Genomic DNA, 17,438 nt, shown 5'->3' with positions numbered 1-17,438 from the left:
TTGTGATGATATTCACATGTGTAATTCAAATGGCTAATATAGCGCCACCATCTGGCCGAAAAGTGTATCAGAAATGTTCTTTGCTTAAAATGAATAATCTGAAATTTCTCAAGTTAATTTATATTATGATTATGATGACACACAATGGGCCTGCCTTGCATTGCGCCCCCACCTGGCCAAGCAAGTAAATGTGCCAGAAAATAACATGCAAAACCAAATAGCACACACATCAAATATGTACATTTTACAAATGCACCACGTCGGTGCTTTGTTGGATTCCGACATGTCACGGGTTGCGGCCCGCAGGTGCTCGGGCCCGCCATTGCCGCTTGCGGCTATATTTGATATTGTTATTGTTTATTAGTATTATTACTATGCTTAATGTAGGCCTGTAGAGGCTTTTCAACATTATCTAAAACTATTATTTTTACTTAATGTGATGTTTATAGGCTTCCTGTAAGTAGCTTTGGACAAATGTGTCTGCCAAAGAATATAACCTGAACCATAACCATATTAATCTAGCCATTTTCTATATGATCCTCAATATTTTGCATAGGTAGACTGAGTACAGTTGAGACATGTGTACAGTTGAGACACCTTGAATATCTTGCTTGCACAGCAAGCCCAAGTTGTGATTTTTTGCTATGCACATGCGTATTAGTGCCCTCTTTGATCATGGAAAATTTGAACGACACAAGTATCTCCCATCCAAGGATATCGGCAAATGTTTGTTTTCCAAAAGTAAGAATTTTACTTCACCATGCACCTTCGACAATGAATAGCTCATTACACTTATGTTACTGTTAAACTTACAAACATTATTCTGTGTCCTAAAAACTGGCACATTTTATGGCATTGTGTCATGTAAGGTCGTTGCAAAATCTAGAGAAATGTGTGAGGTGGTCAGCGGGGGACAGTTGAGACACTGGATTGTGTTATTACTTGAACATTCCATTTGTAGGCTCCTGTTCGCCATATCTGTTCCTGTATCACATTTTGTTCATGATGTATTCATTTTAACCAACGCAAATTTAAATGAAATGAATGAATTTGAACTACAAACACAATTGCTATGTTTTTATTTATTCAACTTTCCAATGAACGGTTAGTTAACTATACATCATTAAAAATGGGTGTCTCAACTGTACCAGGTAGGTGTCTCAACTGTACCAAAGTCCTTTTAGGCAAGTCCCTCCACTCAGCGGTCATTTGACAACGCTTTTTGGGCACTCGTTGGGCATCCATTTAAAGCAGAAATGCGGCGTCGCGCTAGGCTTCCGCGACACCAATCTTGCTCCAGCGGCGAGATCACAACACATGATTGGCACGATGTCTTCACAACACACCATATGATTGGCTCAATGTATTCACTTCACACCTCATGATTGGCTTAATGTCGACGTTTTGCCGAGGAAGCGGTGGGATATGTGTAGACAACGGCCATATTGGTGTGACAAACTAGCCCCATGCATTTCTATGGAGTATTTTTTGAGTGCTGTGTCTCCACATTAGAAAGTCTCTGACTGTACTCTATAAGGTACAGTTGAGACACAGTCAAGACAAAAATGCACCTTATGTTTATGAGCTTGTGGAAAATATAAACTACTTATGGGTATTATCGATTGATAATATTTTAGTCTATAAGCTAAGGAAATGGCATGTGGAATGTCATGTGGAAAATCACTTCTTTTCAATAGGCTATCTATTTTTTGTTTGATTTTGTGTGGGCAAAAAGTGTCTCAACTGTACTCAGTCTACCCAATACATGGATTTCTATGCAACATCACGAAAACATGCGTGCGCAACCAAGAGGCAGAAAGCACCATAGAACAGCATAGAGCAATTTATAAGAGCACAAGAATAAAATGAGTTTTTGTGCTGAAAACGGCACCAATTCGAAATCACGATGGTGTCTATGCATAACAGAATGCATGTCTTCGCCAAAAATGGAGTAGTTGCAAAAATGACAAAATACGATGTTATATTAATAATGCAAATGAACGGCAAACTTTGAAATATAGTCTGAAATGAGATGTTATTATCATTGAGACAACAGGGGTATACAAAACAATCCGATTGTAGCTTACAGCAGCCGACTATTTAGGTTAAGTTTAGTTGTGGAGGCCACCATAGACAGTAAAAGAAAGCGTCTTCTGCCCCACGGCTGCGCGCGCATCTAGTTTTGTTGGTAAACGGGAAACCCGTGTATTGCTCTACTCTGACTCTATTTTTAGCCTGGAAAATCCAGACCCTGATAATCTAGAAAGATTTTATACCAAAAATGTTCTAAAAGGAAGACTCATTCTCCGCAAGCGTGACGGCTAAAAGGGCCACGTCACGTGCATCCGATAGGATTACATTCAAACCATAGACTGTATATATAGTTCTATATATACAGTCTATGATTCAAACAAAACTACGTCCGGTGTTCCGTGGCCGAGACTCATGCTAAATGGTAAATATATGATGGGTTGTCCTTGTATGAAAAGACTGCTAATATTGCTATCCCCGCTACCAGAACTAGGGTTGGGCGAATGAAGCCCCATGAGGCTTTGGAAGGTTCTTCCTGATTGTATCGTAAGTGTTTCGAAGTGTCAAAGCATCGAATACAAAACAGTGACATCTGGTGGTTAGCAGACATAACGGCGGCTCTCATTAGCGATTAAACAATCACAGACAAAGCCACATGCCGACCAAATGGCCCTTCTCTGACACTGGTAAAACAAAGCGAGAGACAACGTGTTCTGTTCCTTGTGAGTAAAACTATTAGGCCTACAGTCATTGGAATAAACATTAAAGTTTTGATATGCTTCTAATAATTTGAATTGAAAATGTAATGTGCTTGGTTTTAAATAATGCTATGTTTCCGTGAAAATCTTTAAATGGCCTTGGGAGGGTGGTAGCGTGTTCGTAAACCGCACGCGCGACCGCAGTTCAAATCCCGCCATGTTCATAATTGCCATGTGTTAGCATTATTTGATATTGCATGCTTCTCTGTTGTGGTTATGTTTAAGACTTCATTTGATGTTTTGCAAAAACGAATGGCAAAATAACGTAGGCTAATTGCTGTAGATGACCACAGTAGTGTCAGGTAACAGAAAACATACTGTATAAAGGGCATTGTGAAAACATGGGGCATTGTGTACAATGGGGATTGTGAAGTGCTTGTGTAGGGCTACAATTTTAGAAGGGTGCTTGTGCAACAAAACATATGTGTTGGGGACTTTAAAGGTTTATCGAACCCGTAACGCTTTAGGGGTTTGATACAAGCACCGGTGCCCCTGTGTCAAATGTCCCATTTAAACTTTTCAGTGACGTCCGAAGCTTCGTACGTCATCAGTCACGTGACCTTACAACTTTGATACGCGCTCCGATACATTGTGCCGAAGCAGATTGCTTCGCGGAAGTGATACGAGCTTCGGTGCCTCGGTGTCAGACTTCCCATCCCTAACCAGAACATCGCTGAATACACACAACGCCTTTTGGTCTTTATCGGACACCATACTTTGTACTAAAGCTAGTTGACGATAGGACATCAAATGCCATTCATAACACGAGACAATCTAATGTTTGCCGCCATCAGGGATGATTAGAAAGTTATCGGTGCCGATGTATAATATGGTCCTTCCCTGCATGTTAAACCAGTCCAGAAACTGTCTACGGATCTAGACATTACGTCTGTGCAACAAGCAACAGGCAGTCAAGTTAACTGTGAACCGTGAGTGAGCGACGACGGCGGTCTGATGATGCTTACACATGCTTACGTTTCTTAGCCAGCTAACTGCTAGCTAACTATGCAACGTTAGATGGTCCTTGTGGAAATTTAACGTGCGTGTAAAGTCGAGCTTCTTTCCCAAACAATGGATGAGAGGGACATTACATTACCTAAAATTGGTGAGGCAAACTATTTCGTTCATATTATGGAATTGTTTAACTTTGGCGTCACTGCAAACCTTATCAACAAGGCATGATCTTTGATTTCTCGAGTGACATCAAGGTTTGCGTTTTAGAGAAAGCGAAGGCCTTTTGGAAAAATGTGGATGTGGACGATGTGTTTGAGGTGCTGCTACAACATCTGGCACGTCTAAAAGAGTCAATCAAGACGAACACAGCATCAGACAAAGGTAAGCACAAGGAATGGCTGCAGAGACTAACTTAATGTGTGCAGTTCCATAATGTACGTTCTCTTTAGTTTGTTTATGTCAGTGTTTATTTTGTTGGCAGTGTGTGTATAATGTGTAAGCACAGCAACCCTAAAAAAAGAACCGTATGTTGGTTTTGAGAAGCAATTATTCTGTTAGATTAGATTACATTAGACTTTATTGTCATTGTGCAGAATACAAGTACAGAGAGAAAGAAATGCAGTTGGCGTCTAAGCAGAAGTGCAAAAAAGCAGAAAAGTGCAATGTGAACAGTATAGACAAGTAGTGCTGTATAAACAGTATATGACCGTGCAGTGCAAGATGCATGGTTTACAGTAAGGATATGTGCAGTGTATTAACAGTAGCAGTAATAAGAGCAGATAACTATGGATATGCAGTGAACAATATAGACAGATATGTACAGTTGACTATGGAATATAGCAATTTGGCATTCATTTTATAAGAGGGCAGCCGTGGCCTACTGGTTAGCACTTCGGAATTGTAACCGGAGGGTTGCCGGTTCGAACCCCGACCAGTAGGCACGGCTGAAGTGCCCTTGAGCAAGGCACCTCACCCCTCACTGCTCCCAGAGCGCTGTTGTTGCAGGCAGCTCACTGCGCTGGGATTAGTGTATGCTTCACCTCACTGTGTATTCACTGTGTGCTGAGTGTGTTTCACTAATTCACGGATTGGGATAAATGCAGAGACCAAATTTCCCCCATGGGATCAAAAGAGTATATATACTATACTATACTAAGAGCAGTGGAATATTGGTATGTAAAAGTGTAGTAACCAACCTAACCAACCTAGACCATGCCTAGGTTGGTTAAGAGTATTTCGGACTGTGCCTAGGTCGATGGTGGTTGGTTAGGGTTATGGTTCAGTCTGCATCAATGGGACGGACCAACCTAACCAACCTAGAGTATTTTAGATATATATTGGGTATTTCAATGTGGTAATATGGTGGCAACATGGAGGAGTGTCTCCAGGACGCTGGTTTTACTGTTAAGCCTTCATGAGGTGTTGTGGGCCTAACTTAACGAAACATCGGTGAATGAGGGTGCCCACTTGATAACCCCAATGACATGCTGCATACTGTATACTGCTGTTGTATACTGCTGTTAGATGGGCCATTTGTCTTATGTTTGTGACCATTGGTTGGCAGATTGGTGGTTATGTAACAGAGGTCGTCTCTCCCCTACCTTCGATCACGCTGCATTGTGTTTAGTGGAATGACGGACCATCCTCATTTCAAGGGCCCTTTTGTAATTGCACTGAGAATACAAGAGTATATTATACTGTTTTACTATTGGACCATTAATACCTATCTTCATGCAGGCTGTCGGACTGTTGCCCTGCAGCCTGTTCGCAAGTATGTCCTGATCTATACACCGAGAGTGAATGAAGTTTAGATTATTTTATAGTTTTGTGTAATATGGATGGAATTTGAGCGCTGAACGCTTTTTAATTTAGAGGCCGGAGCGGCCGCTCTGTTCTGCTCCAATACCGCTCACACCACGAGTCTGAGGCCCAAAACCCACCCAGAATTCATGTCTTCCTAATAAAACCAAGACCGTTAAATTTCAAAGATATTGGCCACAGTAGTCTAAATTCGTGGATGGGGATGGAGCTCCAATTTAAAAGAGGGAGAAATAATCTACAAGACGAATTGTCACCTTAAACAGAAAACTTAAATACCAAAGAACTAAGAGCAACGGCAATATATTTCACTCAGAATATTTATTTTAAAAGATAGTGCAACAACAAACATGCTTTACAACGTTATTACACATAAGCCTAAAACTAAAGTGATCAGTGGGATTAATTGCCTAAAGAATACAGGCTTAGCATCCAAGTTTTACTTCAGCCTTCTACTTGATATGAAGCATATTCAAATTGCTCACGTTTTTCTTTGCTCTCCGTCGCATACTCATGTTTCTGCGAAATGTGTCCTCTTAGATTCCAAAATGAATCTTTACTCACTGAAACTGTGTCACCACATGGTTATTCTTGCTCTACATTGTTAGTATCTAGTTGTTTGTAGGAATAGTACACTTATGACTTATCACTTTCTTTTCTAACAGTAGCGTAGCCAGAAACATTTTCAACTGGAGCAAAACACATCTTAATACATCTGGGCCCAGGGGCCCAAAAGTTCATAATCCGCCCATGCATGAATGTAGCTTCTGCACCTCACATGAAACACAATTGAGACAATAGATTGACCATATTGGACAACAAAAGCCTTATCATAGGCATGTTACATTCATGACATGAAAAGTAAAACTTATAGAACGAAAATGACAAATTACACGGTCGGCTAAACATTTTAAACGTGCGTAGTTCCAATGAGGCTATTTGCATGAAATTTTCACCAGGCATTAGTATTAACTCAGATAATTCACCCATATAAAAAAATCCAAACATTAAAGTCCATAGGTAGAGTTATGTGTAATAAAGTGGAATGACGCAGGAAAAAAGTATTGAACATTTCTGAAATACTTTGTGGAAAAGCCTTTATTTGTAATGACAGCTTCAAGGCATTTCCTGTATGACGAAACTAATCAGTCACAGTATTCTGATGTGAGTTTGGCCCATTCTTTTAAACAGATTGTCCTTTAATATTGAATATTTTAGGGGTCCCTCTTGTGAATCCTGATCTTTAGTTAACTTCCAAAACTGTTCAATTGAATTGAAGTCAGGGCCTTGATTTCCTTTCCTTTCCTGCACAATCAACAGACGTTTACAATATATTCATTACATTTCATTCACACAGATAGCAGCTAGTACTGCACATCGTGCAAACTAGCTAGCCTAACTCCATTACACCTGTAACCATGTTAACAGGCTGCAGCGTGATAATAACTTTTAATATTGTGCACCAGCAAGAGATAAAACCAACGTAGCCTGTCTATAATGAACACAATACAATTAGATAGTGCACATTAGCGAAAACACACAAAATACAACTAATTAATATACATAAAAACAAACGATCACACATTTTAATGACACCATTAGGTTTGTGGTATCATGTATCTTTGCCTTCCATACTTCATCTTCATGTGTTGTTATTTTTTTATGTGTTTCTTGCAGAGTATCTTCAGGGCCTGAACTTACTCCAGGACTGTGAAATGAATGAAGTTTTGAACTTGAAACATTATGCAATTGAACAAGTGGTCATTGGCGAAGGTGTGCAGTCCAGATATTTCGAAATATCCTGAATGCTGTCTCAATAGGCAGTTGATATTTACTGGTTAGCTGACATGAATTAGAAAACAGTTAACCACAATGCTGCTTTTTGGTTAACAGATTACTTACAGTCTGATTTGGGCTGTTTACAACTGTCGTTCAAGGAAGAGCAGTTGTCAGTGGGATTGCTGATTCCTGACCCAAATATAAGGTGAAGTATTTATTTTTCCCCCCGGAAACAATCGTTTTTACCTCGAGCTGCTGCAGCCTGGCAGCTACAGCATTACACTTTGGGGGCATATCCGTGTAGCCTGGTCCTACCAGACGAGAGTCTGGCCACTTAACACAAGTGTTAAAGGAACCATATGTAAGATTGTGGCCAAAACGGCAATCACTTTCAAATTACTGTAGAGCGGTGTATCCCCCTCCCTCTCCCCCCTGACTCGAGGTTGCCAACCCGGATGCCGAAACACTACTGACTTTGTGATTAGTAGATAAGTGGAGGGTGGCGCATCAGGCCAAAACACAACATGACATGACAAAACACAACATCAGTTGAGGGCTGCAACTTCACTTTTAAATGACAATATCCTGGCCGGACTACTGTTGTCAGTAGGCATGGGCAGTTCACGACTGATTCGGTTCAGAAAGAACGAATCCCGAAGGTGAACGACGAGAACTGATTCCCAAAACAAGAGAACTGGTTATTTTTTAACATACAAAAATATGGTCATGTAATAAAAGATACTAACAAATAGAGCTTCATCTCCCTCGACCATATATCGCAATTGAGTCTAAAACGTGAATGAGAGTACTACAGCAGGTAGCAACCACGTTGCCATGGGTAAACAAATGATAGGCCTGGCTTTACTTACATGCCTGCCTGCCAGCGCTAGAACTTGGATGACGCCATTTGATTCTTACTGCATTCCATTCAGTATATTTATGAAAAAAGGCACGTATGTGCTTAATATTATGCCTGATATTTACATAAATGATGTAACAGACCATATGACAACCAGATACGGCGTTCTAAAGGATATTTGACTTAAGACAACCGAGACGGTGTTCTAAAGCATATTTTGACTTAGGGAACTGAAGGAACTGAAAGAACGAATCAAACGAACGATTTGTGAAGGTGAAGGGAACTGAAAGAATTGATTCCCGGAATAGAATCATTTGGCCCGTGCCTAGTGTGTATGTGTGTGTGTGTGTGTGTGTAGGCCCATGCCTACTGTGTATGTGTGTGTGTGTGTGTGTGTGTGTGTGTGTGTGTGTGTGTGTGTGTGTGTAGGCCCATGCATAGTTGTCAGTGATATAAGTATTTGAAATGAACATAATTACTTAATGTCTAGTGACATATCGGGGCCATTTTATGATTAATTGAAATACATTTCTTACATACGGTTCCTTTAACTTCCTTGAAGGCGAGTACTCTGTTAAAGTTTAAAACTATTGGATCTGCCCAGAGCCACTCTGGATCTGCCATAATCAATCGCTAACGTTTGGTTGTGACATATGTCTGGCTCAAACTAACGCACGACCTCAACATCATCGTTGTCAGCCACTCCCTCTTTTCTCCCTTTTTTTTAATCAGGGCAGCAGTTTTCAGATTTCATTATGTGCTTACAGTGTACATAATTACAAAAGGGTTCTCCAAAGTCTTCTCAGTTAGCCTTTTAAAATGATATCAGATTAGTAAACAGAATGTGCCTTTGGAACATTGGATGAATGGTTGCTGATAATGGGCATCTGTATGTAGATATTGCATTAAAGATCAGCCATTTCTTTCATGGTCATTTACAACATTAATGATGAAAACAAGGACATTTCGAAGTGCCTCCAAAATGTGAACGGTAGTGTACATATACAGCTTATTTTGTTAATTTTTTTTGTAAGCTTTGTTACTTAGAGCAGTGATTTTCTTTCTCACTAGAATAAAGTTAACACACTCAACAGTTAACCCACATCCCCTTTCATTGCAACAAAATCCATTGCAACTTGCATCAATTTTTTAGTAGAGCAAGCTACTTGAATCAATTATTTAGCGAATTCAGGCATTGTAGGCTGCAACAATCTCAAAAATGTACACTGAAAACACAGAAAACATTTTTCCTTCATGAAGCCTGTATGAAGTATGCATGAATGTTTGCATAAAGTAAGACTGATCCTCTTGTTTATTTCTCCACAGTTATGAAGACAGCCAAGAGTTTGAGCTTGCAAACTATCAGCCCCTTAAGGACCCGGTCACCCCACTGTCACCCCACCCAGACATCTTTGATGTCATGCTACTCTCACCGCCACCATATAGCGTAGAGAATGCCCTGGGGCAGTTGTATTCCCCACAGGCCATCTTCGAGCCCCACGACTGCAGCGCGGCCTGCGTGGTCATTTTGCCTTCCCACCCAGACCACTTCCTGGGCCACAACCCCCTGAGGGCGCCGCTACTGTGTCAGTTCCGACGCCGTTGCTCTAGCAAGACCCGGTTCTCTACCGCGGAAGATGTCCCCGCGCAAATCACCGACGACGATGAGGACGGTGACAACGAGGAAGTGTTTTACAATGCGCCGTGTGGCCGCGAACTGCGCAGTTTCGAGGAGGTGCTGAATTACCTGCGGCAGACGCAGGTGTTTGGTGTGCTTCAGCCGTGGAACTTCAGCTTTCATCCGGCCGTGCGGCCGGAGCGCCTGCCCGTGTCGGCGTCGTCTCTCTGCAAGCGGGATTTGAGTCGGGGGGTGGAGTCTGTCGCTGTGCAGTTGTGCAACGAGGTGGATTCTGCGCAGCCCGCAGAGTTCCGTTACCGGAGAGAGCGGTGGCCTCACGGCTGCTTCCTCAGCGCAGGTCAACTCTTCTCCGCCTGTTGCGATTGCACTGATGGGTGCACAGATAGCCGCAGCTGTGCGTGTCTGCAGCTCTCGCAGAAGGTTGCGGACGGGCCAGTACAATTCTACAATCACCAGAGGCTGCAGCAACCAGTTCCCACAGGGTGAGTAATGCATCCCTACCAGAGACTTTCTTATGAGGAGACACGGCACTCAAAAAAATCCTCCATAGAAATGCATGGGGTTCGTTCAGGGGTGGGCAAACTGCGGCCCGCGGGCCGAATCCGGCCCGCCAAGCACTTTCATCCGGCCCGCCGAGCATTTCATTTGGTTATCAGGCTGCTCGCTATTTTTTTCCTGCGATAGAGACGACGTTGGTTAGCTTTACTGCAAACTGCTTTTCACTCTCCTTAGAACGTTTACAATGTCAATGTAAAAACATCATGTTAAATAGAGATAACATCATGTTAAACTAAGTTAACTCTTAGTTATCTCCTTTGCAGCAGATCTAACGTGAACATTATGCGATCCATTTAATTGGGAACAGCGTCTGCACTCCACGAGGGGGAGAGAGAGCCGCAGGTTCCAGCTGGCTCGTCATTGTTTATAATTGATATCTCCTTCTTATAAGAAACTTTTAAAAGGAAATCATGAAGGCAACAGTAGTTCCCACGACTGACCATTTAAAAACTGTGAGAGGGCCCAGCCGTAGGCACAGCACTAGCCACAGCGGAGCAGGCAGAAGATCATTGAGAAATAAACGTGAATTAAAGCGACTGTCTTAAAGCGACAGTGCACAGTTTATACATGTGTTAAACAGCATGAAATTAGCAGTATTTTTAAGCAATTAATATTTTAAAATAAATATTTTTCATACTAAATTATAGGCTATAAAAAATGTATTTTTTTTATGTGTGTGTCGTGGGGGGGTTGGGGGTTGTTGTGCGGCCCGCCGGCCAATTTTCAAAACCCAATGTGGCCCTTGAGACAAAAAGTTTGCCCACCCCTGGGTTAGTTTGTAACACGTTGTCTACACATATCCCACCCCTTCCTCGGCAAGACGTTGACATGTAAATATATTGGGCCAATCATATGGTGTGTTGTGAAGACATCGTGCCAATCATGTGTTGTGAACTCGCCGCTGGAGCAAGATTGGTGTCGTGAAGCCGTGTGCACCTGCATTTCTGCCGAAATGGATGCCCGATGAGTGCCCAAAAAGCGTTGCTATATGGCCGCCGAGTGGAGGGACTTGCCTAAAAGGACTTTGTCCCTACTCTCTCTTTTTTACAACTGACCACTGAGCAGGAAGCACTGCAGAAATGTTTAACATAATCAGCTAACATGCCCGAAAAAAATACTTGGATCTGAAAGCCAGCATCAACATCTATCTCACAACAAACTCAATAAAGTCAAACTCAATGAATTCAAACATTCCAGGAGGCCCTTTTACACCGAATATGTTTATGTAACAACACCACATTATGTAATATCTTGACAAAATGTGAAAGGGGAGAAAAGGTAAAGGTTCATACCAAACGGTGTACAGAATGTTCGGTTCAATAGAGCAGTTAACAGTAGGCCTTTTTGCATGTGGACCATGTTTCAAATTTGAGTTCCCACACTAACATATTAAGTGGCGGCCCATATGTCAATTTAGTCAACTGACGTAATTTGACACCTTTTCGAAATACCTTTCCCGTTGTGCATCAACAATATTGTCAGTGATTTTTTTTTTTTTTTTTTTTTTTTTTTTTTTTTTTTTTTTTTTTTTAGACTAGCAGTACCTACAGGCTTACCGTATTGAAAAGTAACTGAAGTGTGACCTCCAAGCCGAACCGTGATTTTTGTGTACCGTTACACCCCTAAAATGTACATGTAATACATTTTTACCTCATTATGTAATAACTAATTTCTAGCGCTCTGACTTCTCAACAATCAGAAGAGGTCTAAGGTGACTCTGTGTGTGTGTGTGTGATGTGTGGGACATCAACTCACGTTTTCCAGACTTTAGTGCCCCTTCACTTGCTCTCTGTGAGGTATGGAATTGAGTTCAAAATTCTGTTATGCACTTGCATACTTGTAAGAGCTGCTCAATTTTTAAGCCCCTACCCAGGCCCAGATTAAGTCAATTGTATTGTTAATTCTGCTATATGTACAAGACATGTAGAGGACTGAAACTGCGTTTCTTTCAGGCCCACGGAAAGATAAAACAAGAACAGTAACACAGCGACAATCTAAGAGATACAAATTAAAGCTTATTAAAAGTACCGGTACTACTAACAACGTTTAACTAACAACGGGGATAAGGAGGACTGAAGCCCCAGGGCCCACTGGTTGGCAGAACCCTGTTGGACCGAGGACGTCTACACCAGTTGGTTGTAAATTCGTAGCCCATTTATTATTGATGGATGTGACTGCAATGAGTATCTGGATAGGCTATGTGACTGCAATCAGCCAATACTATTACTCCGACCTAATATTGTGGAAAAGTAGGTTAGCTAACAGCGTGTGTGATACAAGTTTTAAAAACATCTACAAAGAAGCTGCATATCAGCACAGAACATTCTCTCAGACTTAACACTAAAGTGTAGCACCGATTGATGTAATTATATGCTTTTTAAGCTTTTATTTGTTTCGTTATTTGTTTGTTTGTTTATGTGTGTCTGTGTGTAGGCTCTATGAGTGCAGTCCGTGGTGTGGATGTGATCCATATAACTGTCTGAATCGTGTCGTCCAGCATGGCGTTCGGGTCCGTCTGCAGGTGTTCCGCACGCCTGACCGGGGCTGGGGAGTTCGGTGTCGTGACGACCTTGATGTTGGGACCTTTGTTTGCACGTATGCAGGTGAGGGAGGAGATACAGTATGCTGTTTCCATATCCTCTGTATGGGAAGGAAGACGTCACAGGCCCTAATTTAATTTAGCCTTTGATTTAGCCAACAAACAAGCTCTTTACATTGAACTACATCTGGCATGTATGGTGACGATCACAGGCCCTAATTTAATTTAGCTTATGAGCAACAAACAAGCTCTGCACATGACCTAAAAGCCATTATGGCTGACTCATTGCTGACCCTTTGAAACCATTTAGCCAAGTTATCTGATTAGCTTTAGTTCATTTTCGGCGGAATTTACTCATTGTACATTCCTTTGCTCGTTGTCAGTATTGTCAAAGGTATTGGAGCATTTTAATGGTTTAGAAGCAAACTGATAAAACAGTGGTGATTTGCATCACTTGACGACCCCAAACTGGTCATAATCTTTTGGGATAGAGGCATTCTCAATGGAACCTTTTCTTCTCAGGTGTGGTTCTTAGAACAGAGCAGAATTCCGAAGAATCGCCTGTCCTGAAGTCCATTCGGGAGGAGGCGTTCTCAGATGATGAGGTAGAGGTGGTTGAAGAATGGACTCTCCCGACATTACAGCAAACGGGATCATCTGCAACGGCTGCAACAGATCCTTGCTCTCCTTCCCACATCCCGGTCATTCAGAGGCCCACAGATCACCCAGCTCTGCCAGCAGATGGCGATAAAGACACTGTCAAGACACAGGCAAGTTAATAGATAGATAGATAGATAGATAGATAGATATACTTTATTGATCCCTAGGGGAAATTCAAGGATCTGCCATGAAGTCATATCCACACACACACATCTCTGCAGGGTCAGTACTGGTCAGTAGCACAACTTCAAGGTAAATATGTAAATAAAGATTATTTAAAGTCCCTCCATGTGGAACATGGAGTGATGTTTGAAAATGATTATTCCTCTGGCGACGTTAACTAATCTATCTATCGATGTTTATCATGAAGTCATGCTACTGGAACATGGAGTTATGTGGGAAAGCAATAATAAAGAATGTAGTCATAGCAACACATGTAACATATGACACGTGGCAGCACATATGACATATTTCCAACTCCACATAGGACCCATGACATCAGAACACACAAGCACACAAACCCATATGACGGACAGGAGTAACGCTGGATGTGTTCATAAGTTTGGACGCATCAGAGCCTCATCAGATTGTTTTGAATATAGCTGTAGCCTCTCTATCTCTAAAGGTCTCTCACACACTAGTTCAAATGAAATTTCAGATGTCACTTCCAAATTCGCTTAATTTCAACACAGTCTCACTCCCAACGTGTCGCATATTAAAGGAGAAATCTTGCGAGTTTTCACATAGATCTCCCACAGCTAACGCAGCCAGGCAGCTACAGCGCTACACTCTTGGGGTATGTACATTTGAGCTCACAGACATGCCCTCAGCGTTTAGCGCTGTAGCTGCCTGGCTGGTGGCTGTAGCAACTCAAGCTAGGTAAAACCTTTTTTTTTTTTTTTTTTTTTTTCGTACCGACAGCACTCGTTGACCTCGAGAAAACGGAGATCTATGTGAAAACTCACCAGTTTTCTCTTTTAACACTTAGTAAACCCTTAAAAAGTGATGACAAGGGGTCCTCACCAAGTGTCCGTATGTAATGAGTTGGGAGCGAGACCGTTGTTTATTTATTATCCATGAAGAAGGACTTTCAAGATGGATAGATACATAATTCCCTTTGTTCATCCCCAAGGGGAATTTACGATGTTGCAGCAACAATCCACATAGATCACAGTAATTAACACAACAACTTACAGAGGCATGTTCACAGTAATTAACACAACAACTTACAGAGGCATGTTCACAGTAATGAAAAACACAGCGTACAGAGGCATGATCACAGTAATTAACAACACAACTTACACAGGCAGGATATAGATGTAAAAAAAATACTTTAGTCTAAAGTTAAACTTTAATCTAAATGTAATAGGGCAATTCCACAGAAAATTGACTTTTTGTCACATCCATAACGCCAGTGAAATGCCTTGGCATTTGTATGATGTGAATGATAACATTATTTTTTTGTGCATTTCTTCTCATGTACATTCTTCAACCAGAAATAGCAAATGCTCAAATTTCATGTAATCATTAACATCATACCATACCATCACATTTTATTGGTGTTATGGATGTTACAAAAAATGTAATTTTCCATGGAATTGCTTCCAATAAAAACTTCTTAATCAGCTTGTATAGCTTCTGAGCTCTGAGCAGATGGCTACAGAGAAAGTAGAGTTTTATTTGGAAATGATACAAATTTGATTTTATTCTGTAATTTATGCAATCTAACCCCATAGTGATTCCAAATATTTGTAATGCCAGGTTTCTGTAAATTAACTTATGTTCAAATTTATGTTCAAATTCTTACTGTGATTGTTTGAGCTATTCAGTCTGTATCAACAGAGGTTAGTGGTAATTCTGACACCCCTAATGGTTTGTTTGAGTGTGAATAAAATAATATATCTGATGTGCTTTTTCATAGTCTGACTTTTATCATGTTTTATCAGGATCACGAGACTCTCGTGCCAGCTGGAAAAGTAGGTAAGCCTCGGTCCTTTAAATTCCTGCTGTTTCTCGCGTGCTGGTTTTGGACATATGCATTTGAGTTACTCGTCATTTGTATAGTCACATCTTTCAATCCCTCGGACATATTAACGATGGATTTTGTGTGGAAATGCTCTGTTGCTTGATTAGCTCAAACGACGGGTGAGGAGAAGATGGAGATGGATGAAGAACCCCAGCTGGAGAAGGAGGAGAGGGGGAAGGAGGAGGTGAAGAAGGAGGAGAGGGGGAAGGAGGAGGTGAAGAAGGAGCAGAGGGGGAAGGAGGAGGTGAAGAAGTGTGGGGACTCCAAACTGAGGACGGGCCCCCAGGAGTGGAAATACAGCTGCTCCAAGCAGAGCTATTACCTTGACGCTACAAAAGAGGGGAATGTCGGAAGGTTCATCAATGTAAGATTATTATTATTATTATTATTGTTATTATTATTTAGTATTATTATTACTATATATTTTGTAACTGTGTATATTGATGTCAGGGTGGTTTGGTGTTTGGTGGTAAAATTCGAGTTCAATTTTCAACTTTATCCATACCTCTGAAGGCGATTGGTTTTGCATAGACTGTAATGAAAATATGATCTGACAATTCTACAATGTAAAATCCAAAGCCCCTACCCCTTACCCCCTATTGTTTCAGAAAGTAGAATAATTATGGTGTGTGTGTGTGTGTTTGTCAACAGAGCAGTGGTAGCCCTAACCTCTTCGTACAGAATGTCTTCGTCGACACACATGACCCCCAGTTTCCGGTCATGGCTTTCTTCACAAGCAGGTAAGCAGTAAACCCGATACCTGTTATTTATCATAAGTTGTAACTGATACAGTAAATCGACCGTCCATACGTCCAACACTTTTCTCTCTTAGGACAGTGAAGGCAGGAACTGAGCTGACTTGGAACTATTCTCCTCACGACGTCAATGGCGACTGAGTGGAACTATTCTCCTCACGACGTCAATGGTGACTGAGTTAGTTTGGATGTCATCGGCCATCTTACCTGAATGCAGCTAAGGCATGAAGAGTAGAAACAGGAGCAACAAATGATCTCAGAACTTTTCCCAAGGCCAAGTTGGAGAGATCAAGAGTGTTATTTATGCTATTTTGAATTATGCTGTTTTTTTGTTTATACGTTTTTGATTCTGGATCCCTACCACTTTGATATTCCAGAGTATTATCCAACCATTGTTAAAAACCCACTGTTTGTGTCTCTGATTAAGCCAGATAGGAAATTTCCAAAATAAAGTTAGTCACCACAATCATGGCATTACTTCTACCAACTACGGGTGAAAGGGTTTTTTTTCTTCCTTTGATGAAAAGCATGGGTGAATGAAAATCCCCTTAGTGAGCTGGTGGTTCTTCAATGCTGGTAACTGGTTGGTTGACTTCTCTGAAAGAAAAACAGGACCTGATTCCTCAAGCTGTTCTGGCTATGTTGTATTGTACATATCGCAACTGTGAAATGAATATGCTGTGAAACTTTGTTAATAATTGCAGTAGGCTATCTGAAATTTCATCTGAAGCTATAGATGAAATGACATGCTTCTGCTAGTCCTGTTGAGTTGAGTACAAAACAAACAATTACGATTCATTTGAACACTATGGGACTGGTATGATATACTGTAGTTAGCAATTTGACAAACCAAGCCAGTTAGTTGAGGTGAATTACATTCAGAAAGTTGAGAGTTGAACTACTTGAGAGTTGAACATTTATAAACTGAATAAAGTTCACACTCTTCCTACTGATTTGTGTTGAGAGTAAGTCTATTAATGCTTTGGGTAAGTTCCTGGTAAAGATTGTAAGGAAACTGTCAAGAACTCTATTCATCTGAAGCTAAAATAATGTGAGTGAATA

The 17,438-nt window shown here is 41.1% G+C and overlaps 1 protein-coding gene across 1 annotated transcript; it reads left to right on the top strand.

Annotated features, from left to right (window-relative positions):
• Positions 1 to 3,060: 3,060 nt before the first annotated feature.
• Positions 3,061 to 16,859, top strand: setdb2 (SET domain bifurcated histone lysine methyltransferase 2). The gene is made up of 11 exons (XM_048235582.1): positions 3,061 to 3,894; positions 4,011 to 4,124; positions 7,239 to 7,334; positions 7,455 to 7,545; positions 9,526 to 10,320; positions 12,830 to 12,999; positions 13,458 to 13,705; positions 15,542 to 15,575; positions 15,729 to 15,985; positions 16,273 to 16,361; positions 16,454 to 16,859. Exons 1-11 carry the CDS (start codon positions 3,861 to 3,863, stop codon positions 16,515 to 16,517), a joined length of 1,992 nt encoding a protein of 663 aa, XP_048091539.1. The 5' UTR covers positions 3,061 to 3,860; the 3' UTR covers positions 16,518 to 16,859.
• The last annotated feature ends 579 nt before the right edge of the window (positions 16,860 to 17,438 follow it).

Source organism: Alosa alosa, chromosome 23 (assembly GCF_017589495.1).
Source record: "Alosa alosa isolate M-15738 ecotype Scorff River chromosome 23, AALO_Geno_1.1, whole genome shotgun sequence".
Lineage (NCBI taxonomy): Eukaryota > Metazoa > Chordata > Actinopteri > Clupeiformes > Clupeidae > Alosa > Alosa alosa.
The sequence above is the reverse complement of the archived record's forward strand: the minus strand, read 5'-3'. Positions and strand labels throughout refer to the sequence as shown.